Source organism: Phyllostomus discolor, chromosome 6 (genome assembly GCF_004126475.2).
Source record: "Phyllostomus discolor isolate MPI-MPIP mPhyDis1 chromosome 6, mPhyDis1.pri.v3, whole genome shotgun sequence".
NCBI lineage: Eukaryota > Metazoa > Chordata > Mammalia > Chiroptera > Phyllostomidae > Phyllostomus > Phyllostomus discolor.
In genome coordinates, this window is record NC_040908.2 from 111,907,329 (window position 1) to 111,922,789 (window position 15,461).

The 15,461-nt window shown below is 36.2% G+C and overlaps 1 protein-coding gene across 23 annotated transcripts in view; it reads left to right on the top strand.

The window, feature by feature from the left end:
* The window catches only part of DLG2 (discs large MAGUK scaffold protein 2), a 1,904,207-nt gene that overhangs the window by 1,500,149 nt on the left and 388,597 nt on the right, over positions 1-15,461 (top strand). For all 23 annotated transcript variants that reach the window (XM_036030125.1, XM_036030122.1, XM_036030121.1 and 20 more), the window contains one exon: positions 5,470-5,538. In XM_036030125.1, the coding sequence (XP_035886018.1) occupies positions 5,470-5,538 (69 nt within the window). The remainder of the gene's footprint in view (positions 1-5,469; positions 5,539-15,461) is intronic.

Below are 15,461 nucleotides of genomic sequence, written 5' to 3' on the forward strand. Positions count from 1 at the left end.
TCCCTACTGCTATTATCCAAGTATAGGTATTTATTCATTTTCCATTAGTCTCCCTGCCTATACATTTGCTCCTCTTCCTTTCATTGTCCAGAGTATTTTCAGATTTGCCCTTCTGAGTCTGACATGGTACCATCTTGACCACACTCCCCACTTCCACTTATCAGCCTTGAAAATGTCCAGTCCACTTGGCATGGTATTTAGTGCTCCTCATCATCTACCCCTAGTCAGCTTCATGACCTCATACCTGGCCCTGCTCTTGCCAAGCCAAACCACTCCCTCCATGACCTTGATCATATACTTCTGGCATCTCAGGAAGTCTTCTTTTCCCTTTCCAGCATTTAAAATATTTATACACTCCTCCAAACCCAGCTTAGATGCTTTATCTATCAAACATACCTGGAGATTTACTGAAAAAATGTTTTCCATATGAAATGGAAGCAAATGGTTTGTTTGATTTCACCATCTTCATGATCAAGTATTTATTAAGTATGTACTACACTATTAAGGAATCAAAGAGTCATTTTTAGCACATAACATAATCCCTGGTACATAGTACCCAATTAACATTTGTTAGATATAAATAGAACACATAAATAATTATATAAGAGGGCTCATGGTAAGTAACAGTGAAACAACATGATGAATATCCAGCTTCATGGAGGAAGGTGATAGTAGTTTAATTATGTTGTATTTGAGGTACTGGTTCGATATCCAACAAGACATACTCTTTTTTTGTTTTCAGAGTAGTAGCAACTTAATGTGTGTACTTAATAGAGAGGAAGTAGACAGAAAAAGAAAAGAAATATTAAGAGGGAGAAGATAAATGATAGATATAGGAACTCAAGAAAGTGATGAGGAGTTAAACATGACAAGAAAAGATGCAAGTTCTTTAGAAATGTGAGTTGAGGATGAAGTAGAATATTTAAAACACATTGGAAGGTATTTTAGTGATGGGTGAAACTTTATAAGGCACATTAAGTAAGTTTACTGTTATCAGTGTGTTAATAAAAGACAAAGAAAACTTTTTGTGCTACCCGTTAAAATAACATAGCTTTCATATCACACTTTGGAAGCACCACTTACCCTGCCTCTCACTGCTTAAGACATGGAGAAAATTAAAAAGCCATTTATTGCCACCAGCTAGGACCTTTGCGTTCCATGTGTAATAAAACAGTTTCAACTCAGATGCTCAAAAATTTTAATTTAATATAGCAGTAGGAATGTACTTCTCAACACCATTCAGATGTCATTTTCTTAGGCAACAGGTAGGGAGTCTTTCACTTGGAAAATCAAAGAGTTATTGGAAACAAGACTCTACTGGTCTCTGTCTCTGGCTTAATTTTTTTCAATGACAGCATGATTTAGAAAGGCAATCATGCTGTTCCCTCTCTCTAAGTCTTAAAAATCTTGGTAAAATTAGCCTCTACAATCACCTGATTTGACACCTCAGCCTGGCTACCTAGGTACAGTGTTGACACCACAGGTTTTCTACCAGGTGGCAGGGACCTCTTCCCCAGCATCAGTGCTGTGACTTTCCTCATTCTCATTGACTCACCCACCACTCATTGTTACTTAAATTCTCATAAAAGTCCAGGGCTCACTAATGAGATGGTGAAAATAGGACAGAGAAATTCCTTTATTAAGTGATCTTCATTAAAGAAAGATCTTCAAAAGCCACTGACATGCAACTTGGACATACACCATGAAAATAATGGGTGGTATTTTATGAGGAAAAAAAAAAAACCTCTCAGTAATCATTAGTGAGAGTTCAGCATTTTCTAACTGACTGTTTTGGGTCCTCTACATGGAAAATCCCTACTCCTTGCTCTGCAAGCACACATGACTCAGTAGGAAAAACAGGCACATAAATAGATAGTTGTGATTCTTAGCCCTGGATGCTGTTGTGTATGTGTGGAAAACAAGTTGGAGTACAGAGCAGCATGGCAACTGTGCTGGGGAGGTGGGAAGGCTTATCCTAAAATACTTCAAAGAAGAGGTGTTTGACAATGTCTAGAATAAATGACAGATTCGAGGAGGAAGATGGCCATTTATGGATAGGCTTTGTTTTGTTTTGTTTAAGACAAGGAATATTCCAAGCACTTAGTTCTCCAAAGGAGAAGGCTCTAAGTTTTAGAGCCTTCATTTAAGTTTTCCTCCTTTGGTTATTTCTACTCCAATTCTTAGAATTCCATCCAGTTGGCCTCTCTGCCAGAGGAGGTGTAAGAACCAGGCTGTGGTTACCTATAATTTATTAGTTAGTCATGGTAGAACTAGCAAGATTATGCCTATGTAGTCAATAATATGGAAAGAATAGAACCTGTTTTAAAATGCCAGCTACTATCACCACCAGGCAGCTCCTAAAACCCACTGCAAGTATTCCCCATGCAAGTACCACTTAAGCATTATTGTCTGGGAACAACAAAAATTACCTTGCATCCAAAGGTCTTGACTGTCAGATAATTCACCTTGACTTTCTTAGTAGAGTAAAATGGTAATTACATGTTGTAAAAGTCTCTGCTTGTTCCAAATTTTCATGGTAGGAGAAACTGGCTGACTTTTCACAAGTAATATAAAAGGAGTTAAATGCTCCTAGCACTTCATGGCACATTTTGCATTTAATAGCATCACTAAAACTTTAAGAGGGACATTGTTGGAATAATTTAGGGCAGAATAATAAAGTAGTTAGTATAAAGTAGTGATAAGTAAAGTGAGATTACTGAATATTTCTTTGTTTTAATTATGTGGGCCAAGCTAATGGTGAAGAAGCTATCAGGGATTCCAGTTACTCATCAATCTCGTTTAGTGAGCATCATTGATCTTTACACAAGAACTGTTGGTACTTTCTAAACCAGTGAAAGATAAATGGTAAAGGAAAGGATTGAACAGTTCAAACAAAAAAAAATATAATTAGCAGGTAAGCATATAGGAAAAATTATCATTCTCACTAATAAACAAAGAAATACATATCAGAGATATAAGTTGCACTGATTAAATTATCAACTTTTTTAAAGTTATGATGTCAGTGCCTATAAGATTATTGTGAAACTGGTGTGTGTGTAGGTGTGTGTATTTTCAGAACAATAAAATGGTATAAAACTTTTGAAAAGTAATCAAGAACCTAATAAATGTGTTTTTTTTTATTTTGAGGAATATATTTGAAAGAATTTATAAAATAAGAAAAAGTAATTTATCAATATGTTCATTGCATCATTGTTTACAATACTGAAGCAATGGGAATAATCCAATATCTAACCATTAAATGGTAGTTAAATTATATATTCATAGGAAATAACATCATATAACTCCAAAATAATAATTATGGAGACCCTATCAGAAATAGTAAAATTATAATGTAAGGGGAAAATGTAAGATATGTAGTTATGTATGTTTTGTGCATACACAAAATGCTATCAAACACATAGAGTCAGTAGCACAGAGAGCAAAGTACACACAATTGGCAACAAGAAGGGCTTTACTTTCAATTTTGGTTCCCTATTTGCAGACTATTGATTTCTGACGAGTTATTTAAGTTCTATACGTTTTGTTTTCTTATACATAAAATGGGGATACTCATACTTACCTTATAGGGCAGCTAAAAGAATTAAATTAGATAATTCTGTAAAGTGTCGGACAAGCCAATGGAATTATGGGTGAATTTGTGTCTCTTATTTTGATTTCCATTAATTTCTTGTTTTGCAATAGAAATTTATTTTCTATTTAATGTTAATCATGAAAGCTATGCTCAAAAGTATGTATCTTGTAGTACTGACTATATGGCCAACTGTAGTGATCTAAATAATAATTTTTATTTGGTTCCAAACATTTCAAATTACACACTGCAAAATCATATTAGTTTATTTATTTAATAAACATTTATGTAGCTTTCATTACCATGTAACAGGCACTGTTCAAAACACTTAATTCATTGAATCATTATAACAGCTCCATGAGAAAGATATTATTATATCCAAATCTTACAGATGAGAAACTGACATTCAGAGAACTTTAAGTAACTTGAGCAAGGTCACATTGCAAGTGGAACTGGGATTAGAACTCAGGCCATGGCTATGTGGCCAGCTCCTGAATGTTATGCTACTTTTTAGTTGGTCTATCAAAATATGTCCAGTGAACATATGTGATGCTTGGCACTGTGAGAAATGCCAGGAAGCAAAGGATACAACCTTTAACTTACAAAAGAGCATTCTTTAGTGTTTACCTGAGGACCCAAAATTCTACTCCCTCTAATCAGCTACAAATGCCATTCGTGTCACAACCAAATGCTATTCACAGAAAGCCACCTCTTCTTATCCCTAATGACCAAGGTTCTAAATGAAAATCTATAATCTACAGTGTGGCTTTCTGTGTCAGCCAGTGTTTTCAGAGCAGATGCTGAGAAATCCTAGAGCTATAAATGAATGTCATATTCTGCAAAGATTTCAGTTGAGTTTCTCTTTATAAATGTATTTGTATGTACACGTATTCACAACTAAAATATTAAACTAATACTAAGCTAAAATTACACACCAAAGTATGTTTTATTATACATTTTAACACATAGGAACCCACAATACATTTGGTTTTTGCTGTTGGATTGTCACTGTGCATATCTCAGATAAAAATATTCCTTTATCTCTAATTAAAGAAAATTCTGAGATTGTGAGGCAAGTTCTTATAAACTTGAACAATTCTTATATTTGGAAGGTAATATAATATGATGGTTTAAAATAATGGCTCTAGAGTCAGACAGCCTAGATACCATTTCAATCACAGGTATTTACCAGACGACTATGGGTGCATTTCTAAACCTCTCTGTACTTCATCTTCTCTGCCCCACTGAACAGATATTCCCATCTGTTCAGTGGGGCAGTACATACCTCGTAGGGTTGTGAGATATAAAAGGTATAAACACATAAACTTAGAAAAGTCACTCAGGCAATGTAAGTGCTCAATAAATGTTAGATATTATAATTTTTGTTGCAACCATTTATTGGCAAAATCAATCCTTGCTTGTTACCATACAACCAAAACAAAATATGGAATTCATTAAATTCTAAGATTGATATGCAACTGAAACAAAAACTTTTTAAGTTTTTGTGTTTATCCAACAACTGAATTGTTATTAACTATACAAGTGTTACAAATTTAAACTAACAAATTTATATGAGTTAAATACTACCCCAATTTGCAAATTTGTTCTTTTTAAAATTTTGCTTAGAAAAAAATGTTCTGCATTAAAAAAATAATACATTGCATCATAATGAAATTTGTTTTTGTGGAAACCAAATTATATAGAAATAATTACACCTTATCAGGTAGAATGTTTTATTTGGGAGGATTCTACTTATCACCAAAAGAACAGTGATTTAATCTTTAATGTATTTCTTTCAAGACTGGTTCTTTTATTGACAATAGGACTGATTTGAATGTGTGAAGTCATTCATGGTCCACATTCATTTTTCTTTCTTGCAGTCATTCCCAACACAGCACTGCAACCCGCCAGCCTTCAGTGACTCTCCAGCGGGCCATCTCACTGGAAGGGTAAGATAAGAACACAACAAAGCCTTCTCTTGAAGTAAACTGTACAGCCTCATCACTTTCATTCTCACTTCTTCCCTCTCAGCAAATATCTATGAATCTCATGTTATATTCCAAACACTGCACTATGTAATAGTTTTGACAAGTCAAGATCTCTTCTTTCCCTCTAGAGGGCTCATTGTTTAGTAGGAGTGACAGAAGTACAAACACATACTTGTAATTCAGCATGAGCATCTCACAGAAAATACACGTGAGGGATTTATGAAGGATTCAGGAAGGATATCTGGCAGAGAATGAGTACCAGAGAGGGAGGGAGGAGCAGGTCAGGATGGTTTCAGAGAAGATAAAACTCTTGAGCTGAGAACTGAAGCATCTATAGATATTTGCTTCACAGACATTAGAAAGAGGGGAACTCTGAGCACAAGAAAGAGCATGTACATAAATACGGCCACATCCTAACCAAGGATATAACAGATCTATACTTGGAAAATTATGATGCTGAAGAAAGAAATTGAAGAAGATACAAATAAGTGGAAGCACATACTGTGTTCATGGATAGGAAAAATAAACATGAATAAAGTGTTCATACTCCCCAAAGCAATCTATAGATTCAACAGAATTCCTGTCAAGATTCTGGTAACATATTTCATGGAACTAGAACAAATATTTCAAAAATTTATTTGGAACCACAAAAGGTCCTGCAGAGCAACAGTGATCCTGAGAAAGAACGAAGTTTGAGGAATCACTCTACCTAACATCAAACTATACTATAAGGCCATAGTAATCAAAGCAGCATAGTGCAGGCATAAAAGCAGACATATACATCAATGGAACAGAATAGAGAGCCTGGAAATAAACCCACACCCTTATAGTCAATTAATATTTGACAGAGGAAACAAGTACATGCAATGGGCTAAAGGTAGTTTTCTTCAATAAATGATGTTGGGAAAATTGGGCATACACATCCAGAAAAAATGAAACTAGGCCACCTTCTTTCACCACACACAAGAATAAATTCAACATGGATCAAAGATTTAAATATTAGACCTGAAAGCATGAAAATCCTATAAGAAAACATAGGCAACAAAATCTTGGACATTGTTCATAGCAATATTTTATCAGATATACCTCCCCAGGAAAGGGAAACAAAAGAAAAAATAAACAAATGGGACTCTATCAAAAACTTTTGCACAGCAAAGGAAAACATCAACAAAATATAAAGACAACCCACAGAAAGGGAGAACCTATTCACTGGTACATCTGATAAGAAGTTAATATCCAAAATTTATAAAGTACTTACAAAACTCAACAACAAAAAAATCCAATGAAAAATGGGCAAAGGACCTGAATAGACAGTTCTCCAAAGAGGACATGTGGATAGCCAATAGACATATGAAAAGATGTTCAACATCACTAATCATCAGAGAAATGCAAATTAAAACCATTATGAGATATCATCTCACACATGCCAGAAAGGCTATCATCAATAAATCAACAAACAAGTGTTGGCAAGGATGTTGAGAAAGGGGAACCCTTTTGCACTGTTGGTGGGAATGCAGATTCTTGCAGCCACTGTGGAAAGCAGTGTGGAGATTCCTCAAAAAATTAAAAATAGATCCTCCTTTTGACCCAGCAATCCCACTTCTAGGAATATATCCAAAGGAACCCAAAACACGAATTCAAATAAACATAAACACCTGTATGTCCATTGCAGCGTTATTTACAATTTCCAAGCTATGGAAGTAGCCCAGATGTCCATCAGTAGATGAGTGGATAAAACAACTATGAGATATTTACACAATGGAATACCACACAGCCACAAAAAACAAAGAAGATTTTACCCTTTGCAACAATATGGGTGGACCTGGAGAGCATTATGGGTTAAGGAGTGCTAAGTGAAATAAGACAGAAAAATAAATGCCATATGATTTCACTCATGTGTGGAATCTGATGAACAAACTGAATTAACAGACAAAACAGAGACAGGCTCATAGATAGAGAGCAAGATGACAGCTAAAGAGTGGGGATGAGGTTAGGGGATGGAAGGATTAAGCCAAAAGGAAAAAGGACTCATAGGTATGGACAACGCTGTGGTGATTGTGATGGTGAGGGGGAGTATCACAGGGCTAAATGATAATGGAAAAAATATAATAAACAAAAGACCATTGAGTGATCCAGTGCCAAGGCATAGGGTGTGTGAGTCAGTGGAGATGAGAATGGAGACATTGGCTGGACAGGCTTACATGTAGAGGACTTAGTATTTTGTATTTCTAAATTTCCCAATCAGATAAAAGCCTAAGGGGCTGGGGGTAAGTGCCTAATATTTCTCCCACTTGCCTTATAATTGAAACTGGTTTCATTGAGAACATTTAATTAGTTAATATATAAAAATTATTTTATTTTTCCCATATCTATTACCAGCTATGTTTTGTTTAATCCTATTTCCCAGTTAGTCTCCCTTAGTGGCATTTCACTGAGAATCTCTAACTTTATTATTTAGTAGTCTTTTCCTAAAATCTTATACTTTATTCAGTCTTCAGTCCCTCCTTCCAACATAATTATGTTTTGAGTTTTACCAAAGTATTCTGGAGTTGATAGAAGTGCTGTCTGCTCTCTCTATCTCTCTCATACCACCATCTAGATCAGAAATTTTCAACCTTTTTCATCTTGTGTCACACAAAAACTAATTACTAAAATTCTGTGGTATATCAAAAATATATATTTTATCTATCTGACAAAAAATATATAATTTTGATTCATTCACACTGGACCATTGTGTTGGCTGTTGTCATTTTTTTATTTGACAATCTAAGGGAAAAGAGATCAGTGCCCCTGACTAAATAGTGAGGTCTTGCATGTTTTAAAAGTTCTTGCAGCGCACTTGTTGAAAATGGCTGTTCTAAACCTTTCTTTCTCTCAGATTTATCTTTTGGTAACATTGGAGCAAAAAGGAGGAAAAGAGAAATGGCATTCCTTATCATTCTACTTTGCATTTGTTGTCCCTCGTGATGTAGTCTGGGTGGGTGGAGAACCAGACATGCACTGGTGCTGAGATCCAAATAACTCCTACAGCTCTGTGGTGCCCTGGGCGACTCAGCTGCCTTTTCCACAAAACCCTGGTGGTAGCACACTGTAGTCTGCTGATGTGCTCACCATTTTTTTAATCCAAGCTGCAGCAGTCTTTCACTATAACTTTCCTTTCTCATCTGTCCTCAGCAGCTTCAGATACAAGACTTGCAAGCACAAGCAGCAGCCCTCTTTCCCAGGTGGAACTTACCGGAGATAATCCTTGCCTCCTCTCTCCCTGGAGTTCTTTTCCAACCTCAGCAGAAACAGGGCAAGTCAGTAGACTCCACAGCTAAGTGGACATGCACCTGGGAGAGAGATGCTAGTTTTTCCTTCCTAGAACAGCACAACTTTTATAAACACTTTTCATGGAGTGACCCTTTTTGCCTTCAGCCAAAGAAACCCACTGAATTTTCCCAAACCCATAGGAAGGCAAATGAAAGGAATACAGCCTGTCCACGAACACTGAACTCCCTACAAAAGGACACTGGCTTCTCCTGCTAGTTCCCTTTTTCCTGTTCTGATGGTAAAGAACATCAGACCACTTAATTCCTCTAGTAAAAAAAGGAAACAAACAAAAACAGAGAGGTGAAGGTTATAGGTTAAATGCAGAGTGGGGCAAAAGTAGGTTTGCAGTTCACATGGAAAATAATCCAGTAGTTCATAAATACTAACAAGAATACCTGTGCATGGATGACAATGTGAAGATTGTAGGAATAGGGGGGCAGGCTGGGTGGAGGAGGGCAAAAGGGGAAAAATTGGGACAACTGTAGTAGCATAAACAATACAATACTTAAAAAATAATAAGTTTTGTTTCATGTACTCACAATTGTAAACCTACTTTTGCCCCCATGCTATATAACTTAAGTCTGGAGAAGTAACTTTTTTCTCAACAGGACACTATCTCATTGCAACATTTATTCTATTCCATTTTCAAAAAACATACACACACAAGAAGTTCTCAATCAAGCCTTCATAGAGGTTGGTTCTATAATAATATACAGTTGGTCTAGGTCATGGATCCAAACTAGACTCCTTGCTCTGGAACTTACTAGCTACATGACAGCAAGTTACTTGGTTTCTTTGTGCCTCAGTTTCCTCATTGTTAAAATGGAGATACTAATAATATTTTAAAGGGTATTTTTTCAAGAATTAAATTCATATGCATATTTTTATAATAGTACTAACATTATATGTGTTTTTGTTATAGTAACTTTTCCTATTGTTGTTATACATAATATATACTTAATTTTTCAGGTGGGAGTTTTCTCATTTATATTAAATAACAGTTTGTTAAAACAGTCTGGGATTGGTGACTTTACTACACTTTGGAGAGGCATATTCATATATATAGAACTAATAATCATTTGTGGAAGCCATTCAAATCATTGAGTCTGTTTCATTGCCTTGTTATATTGATATAAAATATTTTATTACCAGGATTTATACTTAAATGCTTATTAAACATTTTTAAAGAATAATCTAAGCATTTTCTATATATTGGCTCATCCTCAGCTGCAAAAGAAAGAATTTAGGACCAGAATAAAAAATGCTATTACATTTCTGGTATATATATATATATATATATATATATATATATATATATACATGCACACACACACATAATATATGTATATCATATATGTACATATATTATACATATATATGTAGATCATATTATATACACATATATATAATATATGTATATATATATTAGTAAGTTTAAGACACAGAGACCATTTAGACAAATGAGAAGAAATTGTCTTCACAGCCTGTGAACATTCTACAGTTGGGCTTGAGAGCCAATCAGCACAGTAACCTGCAATGCAAATCTGTGCATACCACATCCCTCAATTTCTTTTTTCTGGAAAGTGTCATCATTCAGAAAAAACTATTTCATAATGCTCAGTTTCTGGTCACATTCTCCAAAGCACTGTGATCAGTTTTAAAACCTGCATGTTAAATCAGATATGTGTAAAAAAGCCTAGAAAAGGACATCCAGTTAACAAAGGGATGGGCGTCATTCTATCAAGAACAGATTGACAGTGTTAGGATTCTATATCGACAGAAAAGGGAGTTTCATCAGATTATAATCAAAATGTTCACTTCTTGGGAATAAATACAGTATAAATTCATGGATATTCCTTCAAGGGAAGAGGAAAGAAACAAACATTATTGAGTGCTAATTTAGCTATCTATTGATTAATCAATCCATTTATCTATCCATCTTATTTATTTCCAAAATACTCTAATGAATAGGCAGCCTGTTTTCTAAATCTTAATTCACAAAAAGATTAAGTAATTTTCCCAGAGCATCTACATAGAAAGTATCACAGCTTCGATTTGAAGTCAATTTGACTCCATCTTTTATAATGTCACATGAAAAAGCTTTGTTTGAATTTGTCACAACATTCATAAACTATGTGCATGCTAAGTTAGACATAGTTCTTCAACTCCCTAGAGTAAAATAGTGATAAAGAACTAGAACTGACTCTAAGCCCTGCAAGTCATTAAATAAAATTAATAACCCACCATTTGGGGTGGCTCTGAAGGTCCAGGTGCAGGCTAAGTGACTGAGGTGTTGTTTGTGGTAGAGGTGAGGGTGTGGCTGAGCTTACCACTGGTCTCCACATCACCTTCCTTGTTATTTATGAAAACAGCCACTGGCGGGGTGGCTGCCATTCCACATTTTGGTCATTAACACAAAGACTTCCTCTAGCTATGCTAACTAATAGCATTCCTTCTAAAGCCATTTCCAAACATTTTCTTTCTTTCTTTGTATTCACAAAGCTATTATCAGCTTGCCATAAGCATATTTAAGCATTTTGCACTGTTTCCACTGACATGAAATGACTTCCATGATAGATGCAATAAATAATTCTAACTCTCTGCTAAGATGAAGCCAAAAATGCCAAGGCCTTACCTTGTTTTCATAACACAAGGATGATTCCTTTTCTTAAAAAAAATAAAAGTATCCTTAGCTATACTTTATTATTCCAATTGGTAGAGAGCAGTTTGCTTCATGTCTAGTGAATAATACCCTAAGAAAAATATTGTTCCCTGCAATCATGAGAGAAAACTGACTCTGGAATCAAAGAACTGGTTTTGAATCCTGGCCTTTGTGCCATCTGTTGTTAATCTTAAGCAGGACCTTTCCCTCTAACCATGGGTTCTCTTTAGCCAAAAGGGAGAGTAGCATAGGACTCACCAACTCTCTGTAAAAGTAGGAGGCAAAAGTGTTCTGGGAAAACAAACAAAAATTTTATTTTTATAGCCTAGATTAGTTTGAAGACCTACTTTTAAACACTTGTTAAATGCATGTATGTATTTATTCGTACAAACAGTTTGAATATAAAATAAAATATTTGAAGTAGAAATAATTTTGCTTTGCTGGAATATTTAGAAAGGGACACCTCAGTAATTGTCTATAAAGCCCAGGACACTAAAGTCAATGAATGCTATGTGTACCCAGCTGGCTGTCAAAGAGAGAGATTTTGTGGTATATAATCACTGTCACTGAGTACATAGTAAGAAAGTTGTTTTTCACTTTGCATAGGCCAATGGGTATTTAGTGGATTTTCCATTAAGGTAATATTCCACTGAGTGTTGGCAGTCAACTGAAATTGGAATATCATTATTTCAAAGCTCTCCTTCCTAATGATCTTGGGAAAACCAACTACACAGGATTTTTTTTAATGGAGGTACTTTAAAAGACCATGTGTTTATATATTTTTCACCTAAACTGCTATTTGCTTAGCATAAAATAAGTAGAAATATTTAAGATTTCCAGTTAATTTGATCTATGGAGACAATAAAACTGTCTAATTGAGCTTCTACCCAGAGTTACTGCTGTTTTTTAAATTGATATTGAATCACCTATAACTATGCCAGACTTAACAAGGCAGAATAACATGCCCATTAACATTGTGAGCTTCTTGCTTCAGGTTCAAGTTGATAGATGTGGCCCACACCTTAACCTCCACTCCCTCCTGACACCATTAAGAGGAAGCTGAAGCATAAAAAACTGGCAATCCCATAACAGTAAACAAATTGGGAGGAGCCAAAAGATTCCATCACACTTGATTAAGGAAAGCACATGGAAGGTATAGATTGATGAAACAGAGCAAAGTAGTCCCAGCCATATATCACCTATAGAGGCAGGGCCGTGTGCTGTCCAACTCTGTCTCCTCAAGTTGTGTTTCCAAAGAGGCCACCCACAAAAAGGCCCATCACAGCACGGCAGCATTGTAGGGAAAGACCCACAGCTCAGGAGGGTGCAGAACCAGCTAGCAGAACCCAGGAAACTCAGACACTTTAGAATAGTGACAACAGATGGGATTGAGAGCAGAGTCTGAGAATAGGACTGAAGATGCCCCCACTCAGGATACACACCCCTGCATGCAGAACAGCTGCCAGGCAAGTACTTACCATCAGTCAGAAAAGGAAGGTGTTTTTCTAAAGAAATAGAGTTTCTTCTGAGGAGCTCAGATAAACTAGCTGTGTTACCCACACAGCAAAGCCCTTTACAGTGTGTGCCAGTAGTGAGGACAGTTTCAGGTCTGCTTCCCTAACCTGAAGCCTTCCAATGAGAAAGTATTGCTCTTATCTGCAACATCCCCTGCAGCCTTTTTACTACTTCATTCCTAAATATGAACAGATAGCCACAAGTTACAAAGTATTTTAACAAAAACCACGAAATGTGAGAAATAAGATTAAAACACACATGCATAGAAAAAAAATTCTCAAGGAAGCAGGTAACTCTGGGACCAAAATAGAATCGAAAGAAACAGTCTAGTATAAGCATATTTTTAGCAATGTGGAGGTAACCACTAGACTTAAAAGTTCAATGGTTAAAATGATTGCTTCTGGGAAGCCATGTAGGATTCTCAGGGGAGATGACACAAATTTAATTTTGAGGAATGTATCTGGAATTAGGCAGAGGTTAAAAAAAGAGAAAAGCATATGCAAAAGCCTGAAGTATATAGCTTAACACTGCAAAAACTAACAAGTATATTCAGTTACTCAAATAATTTCCACCCAGGAGAGGGTCTACGCTTTGTTCTTTCTTACCTTAGAAGATCATGTTAGCAACAACATAGAGGATGAATTTTCAAAAACTAGCATTTTTACACCAATAAAATAGCTGCCCTGGAAGGTGTTGACCACCCTTTACAAAGTAGTACCTTAACAAGACCCTAGATGATCCATCTTCATGGACATTAGAGAAGGAATTCTTTAAGGAGGTCATGTCTAATTGGCCCAACCAAAAATCTCTCCCAAATTCAGAAGTCTGTGTGTATCCAAAGGAGAATGAAAAAGTGGTCTTGTCCTATAAACAAATACATACAAAAGAAACCCATCCTTTCACACTAACTGTGGGTGATATCATTGTCATTCTTCCTTTGTGGGACAGATCTGTCTCTATAGGAATAGTCATGTATAACCGTTCCAGGCCCTTGAGATCATGGCCCTGTTAGGGCCAGAGGCCTCTGGTGTTCCCATCGCTGGGCCTGAGCAGGTGTCCTTTCCAAGGAACATCCTTGGAATAGGACCGCAATTGGAATCATTGGCTCTCTTCTCTGGCCAACTCCTCTTCTCTTGATGGGAGAAGCATTCTTTTAGCTAAAATGCATCAGATTTCCCAGAATGATACTGACTTAAAGTACTCAGCGTTTTTAGTCTCAGTGCCCAGATACTTGGTCCCAAGATACATGGTCACTGTAAAGGTAGAAGCATTATTAACCTGAGAATCAGGAGACCGGGTTCAAGTCTGCCACCCCCCTGCTGTATAATTTTTGACCAGTTACCTCATATACAAAGTGATGAAATTCAGTTAATAAACAGTGACTTAGATTCCTTCCCCAACTCTAAACAGTTTATATATTCATGTTTTGAAAATATAAAAGTTTGGCAACTGGACTTACAGGAATATTTCCAAATAGGGAGCCTAAGGAGACAGCTGGCCCTCAAGAGTTGCCTGGCTTGAGTTGTCACTACCCACACATGCACAGACTCAGACATCTTTCAGGATGTGCAATCTCTTCAGTGCTCAATGTCCTCCAACACACTTCTTTACCTGACCTTCAAAACACACATTACAGTATCAGATGATATATTATAGAATTGCATACCTGAAATCTATATAATTTTATTAACCAATGTCACCTGATTAATTCAATAAAAAAATGTTTTAAAGGCAGGGCTAAGCATTTTTTTCCAGAGTAACTTAGGTAGGCTAGAATGCTGAGCAATAAATACATTGAACTACTTTCAGACTCAAAAGAGCAGCTTTATTCAGGTTGTTAGTTGCTGAGGTCACTGGTCAAAAATCAGTCTGACCCTTTGTCAACCACAGAAATGTAAGTGACCTGGCCAAAACAGAGAAATAAACTCGGTTAAATGGAAAAGAGTTTTGTGTAACTTTAGAATGTATTAAAATAGTATACGTAGTTGTCACCCTTGTCTTTATTTTGCTCTCTGGCCAACTAAAGAGTTTATTTGGGGAAAATATAGGAAAATTAAGGAGATGAGCAAAAGAGACCAAACTTCCCCCAATCCTCCAATTTTACTTTTTTCCCTTGTGATTTGTAGTCCCAAAAAGACAAACCAGCCCCTTGCATAGCTCTCAGGAAGAGCCCAGCCTTACTTCTGCAACCAGGTACCTGCTGAAGGGTCCTCACTGCTTGGAAGTACTAAGGGAGTTTACAGGCTCCTCCTTTCATCCCAGGAGAGAAGAGGGACCTGCAGAGCTTAAACTGCGGGAACTAATCAGAAATCTATCAGAACAGCAGATATCTGATTTCTCAAAAGAGACCTTACAGGCAAGAAGGGGCTGGAAAGAAGTATTCCAAGTCCTGAAA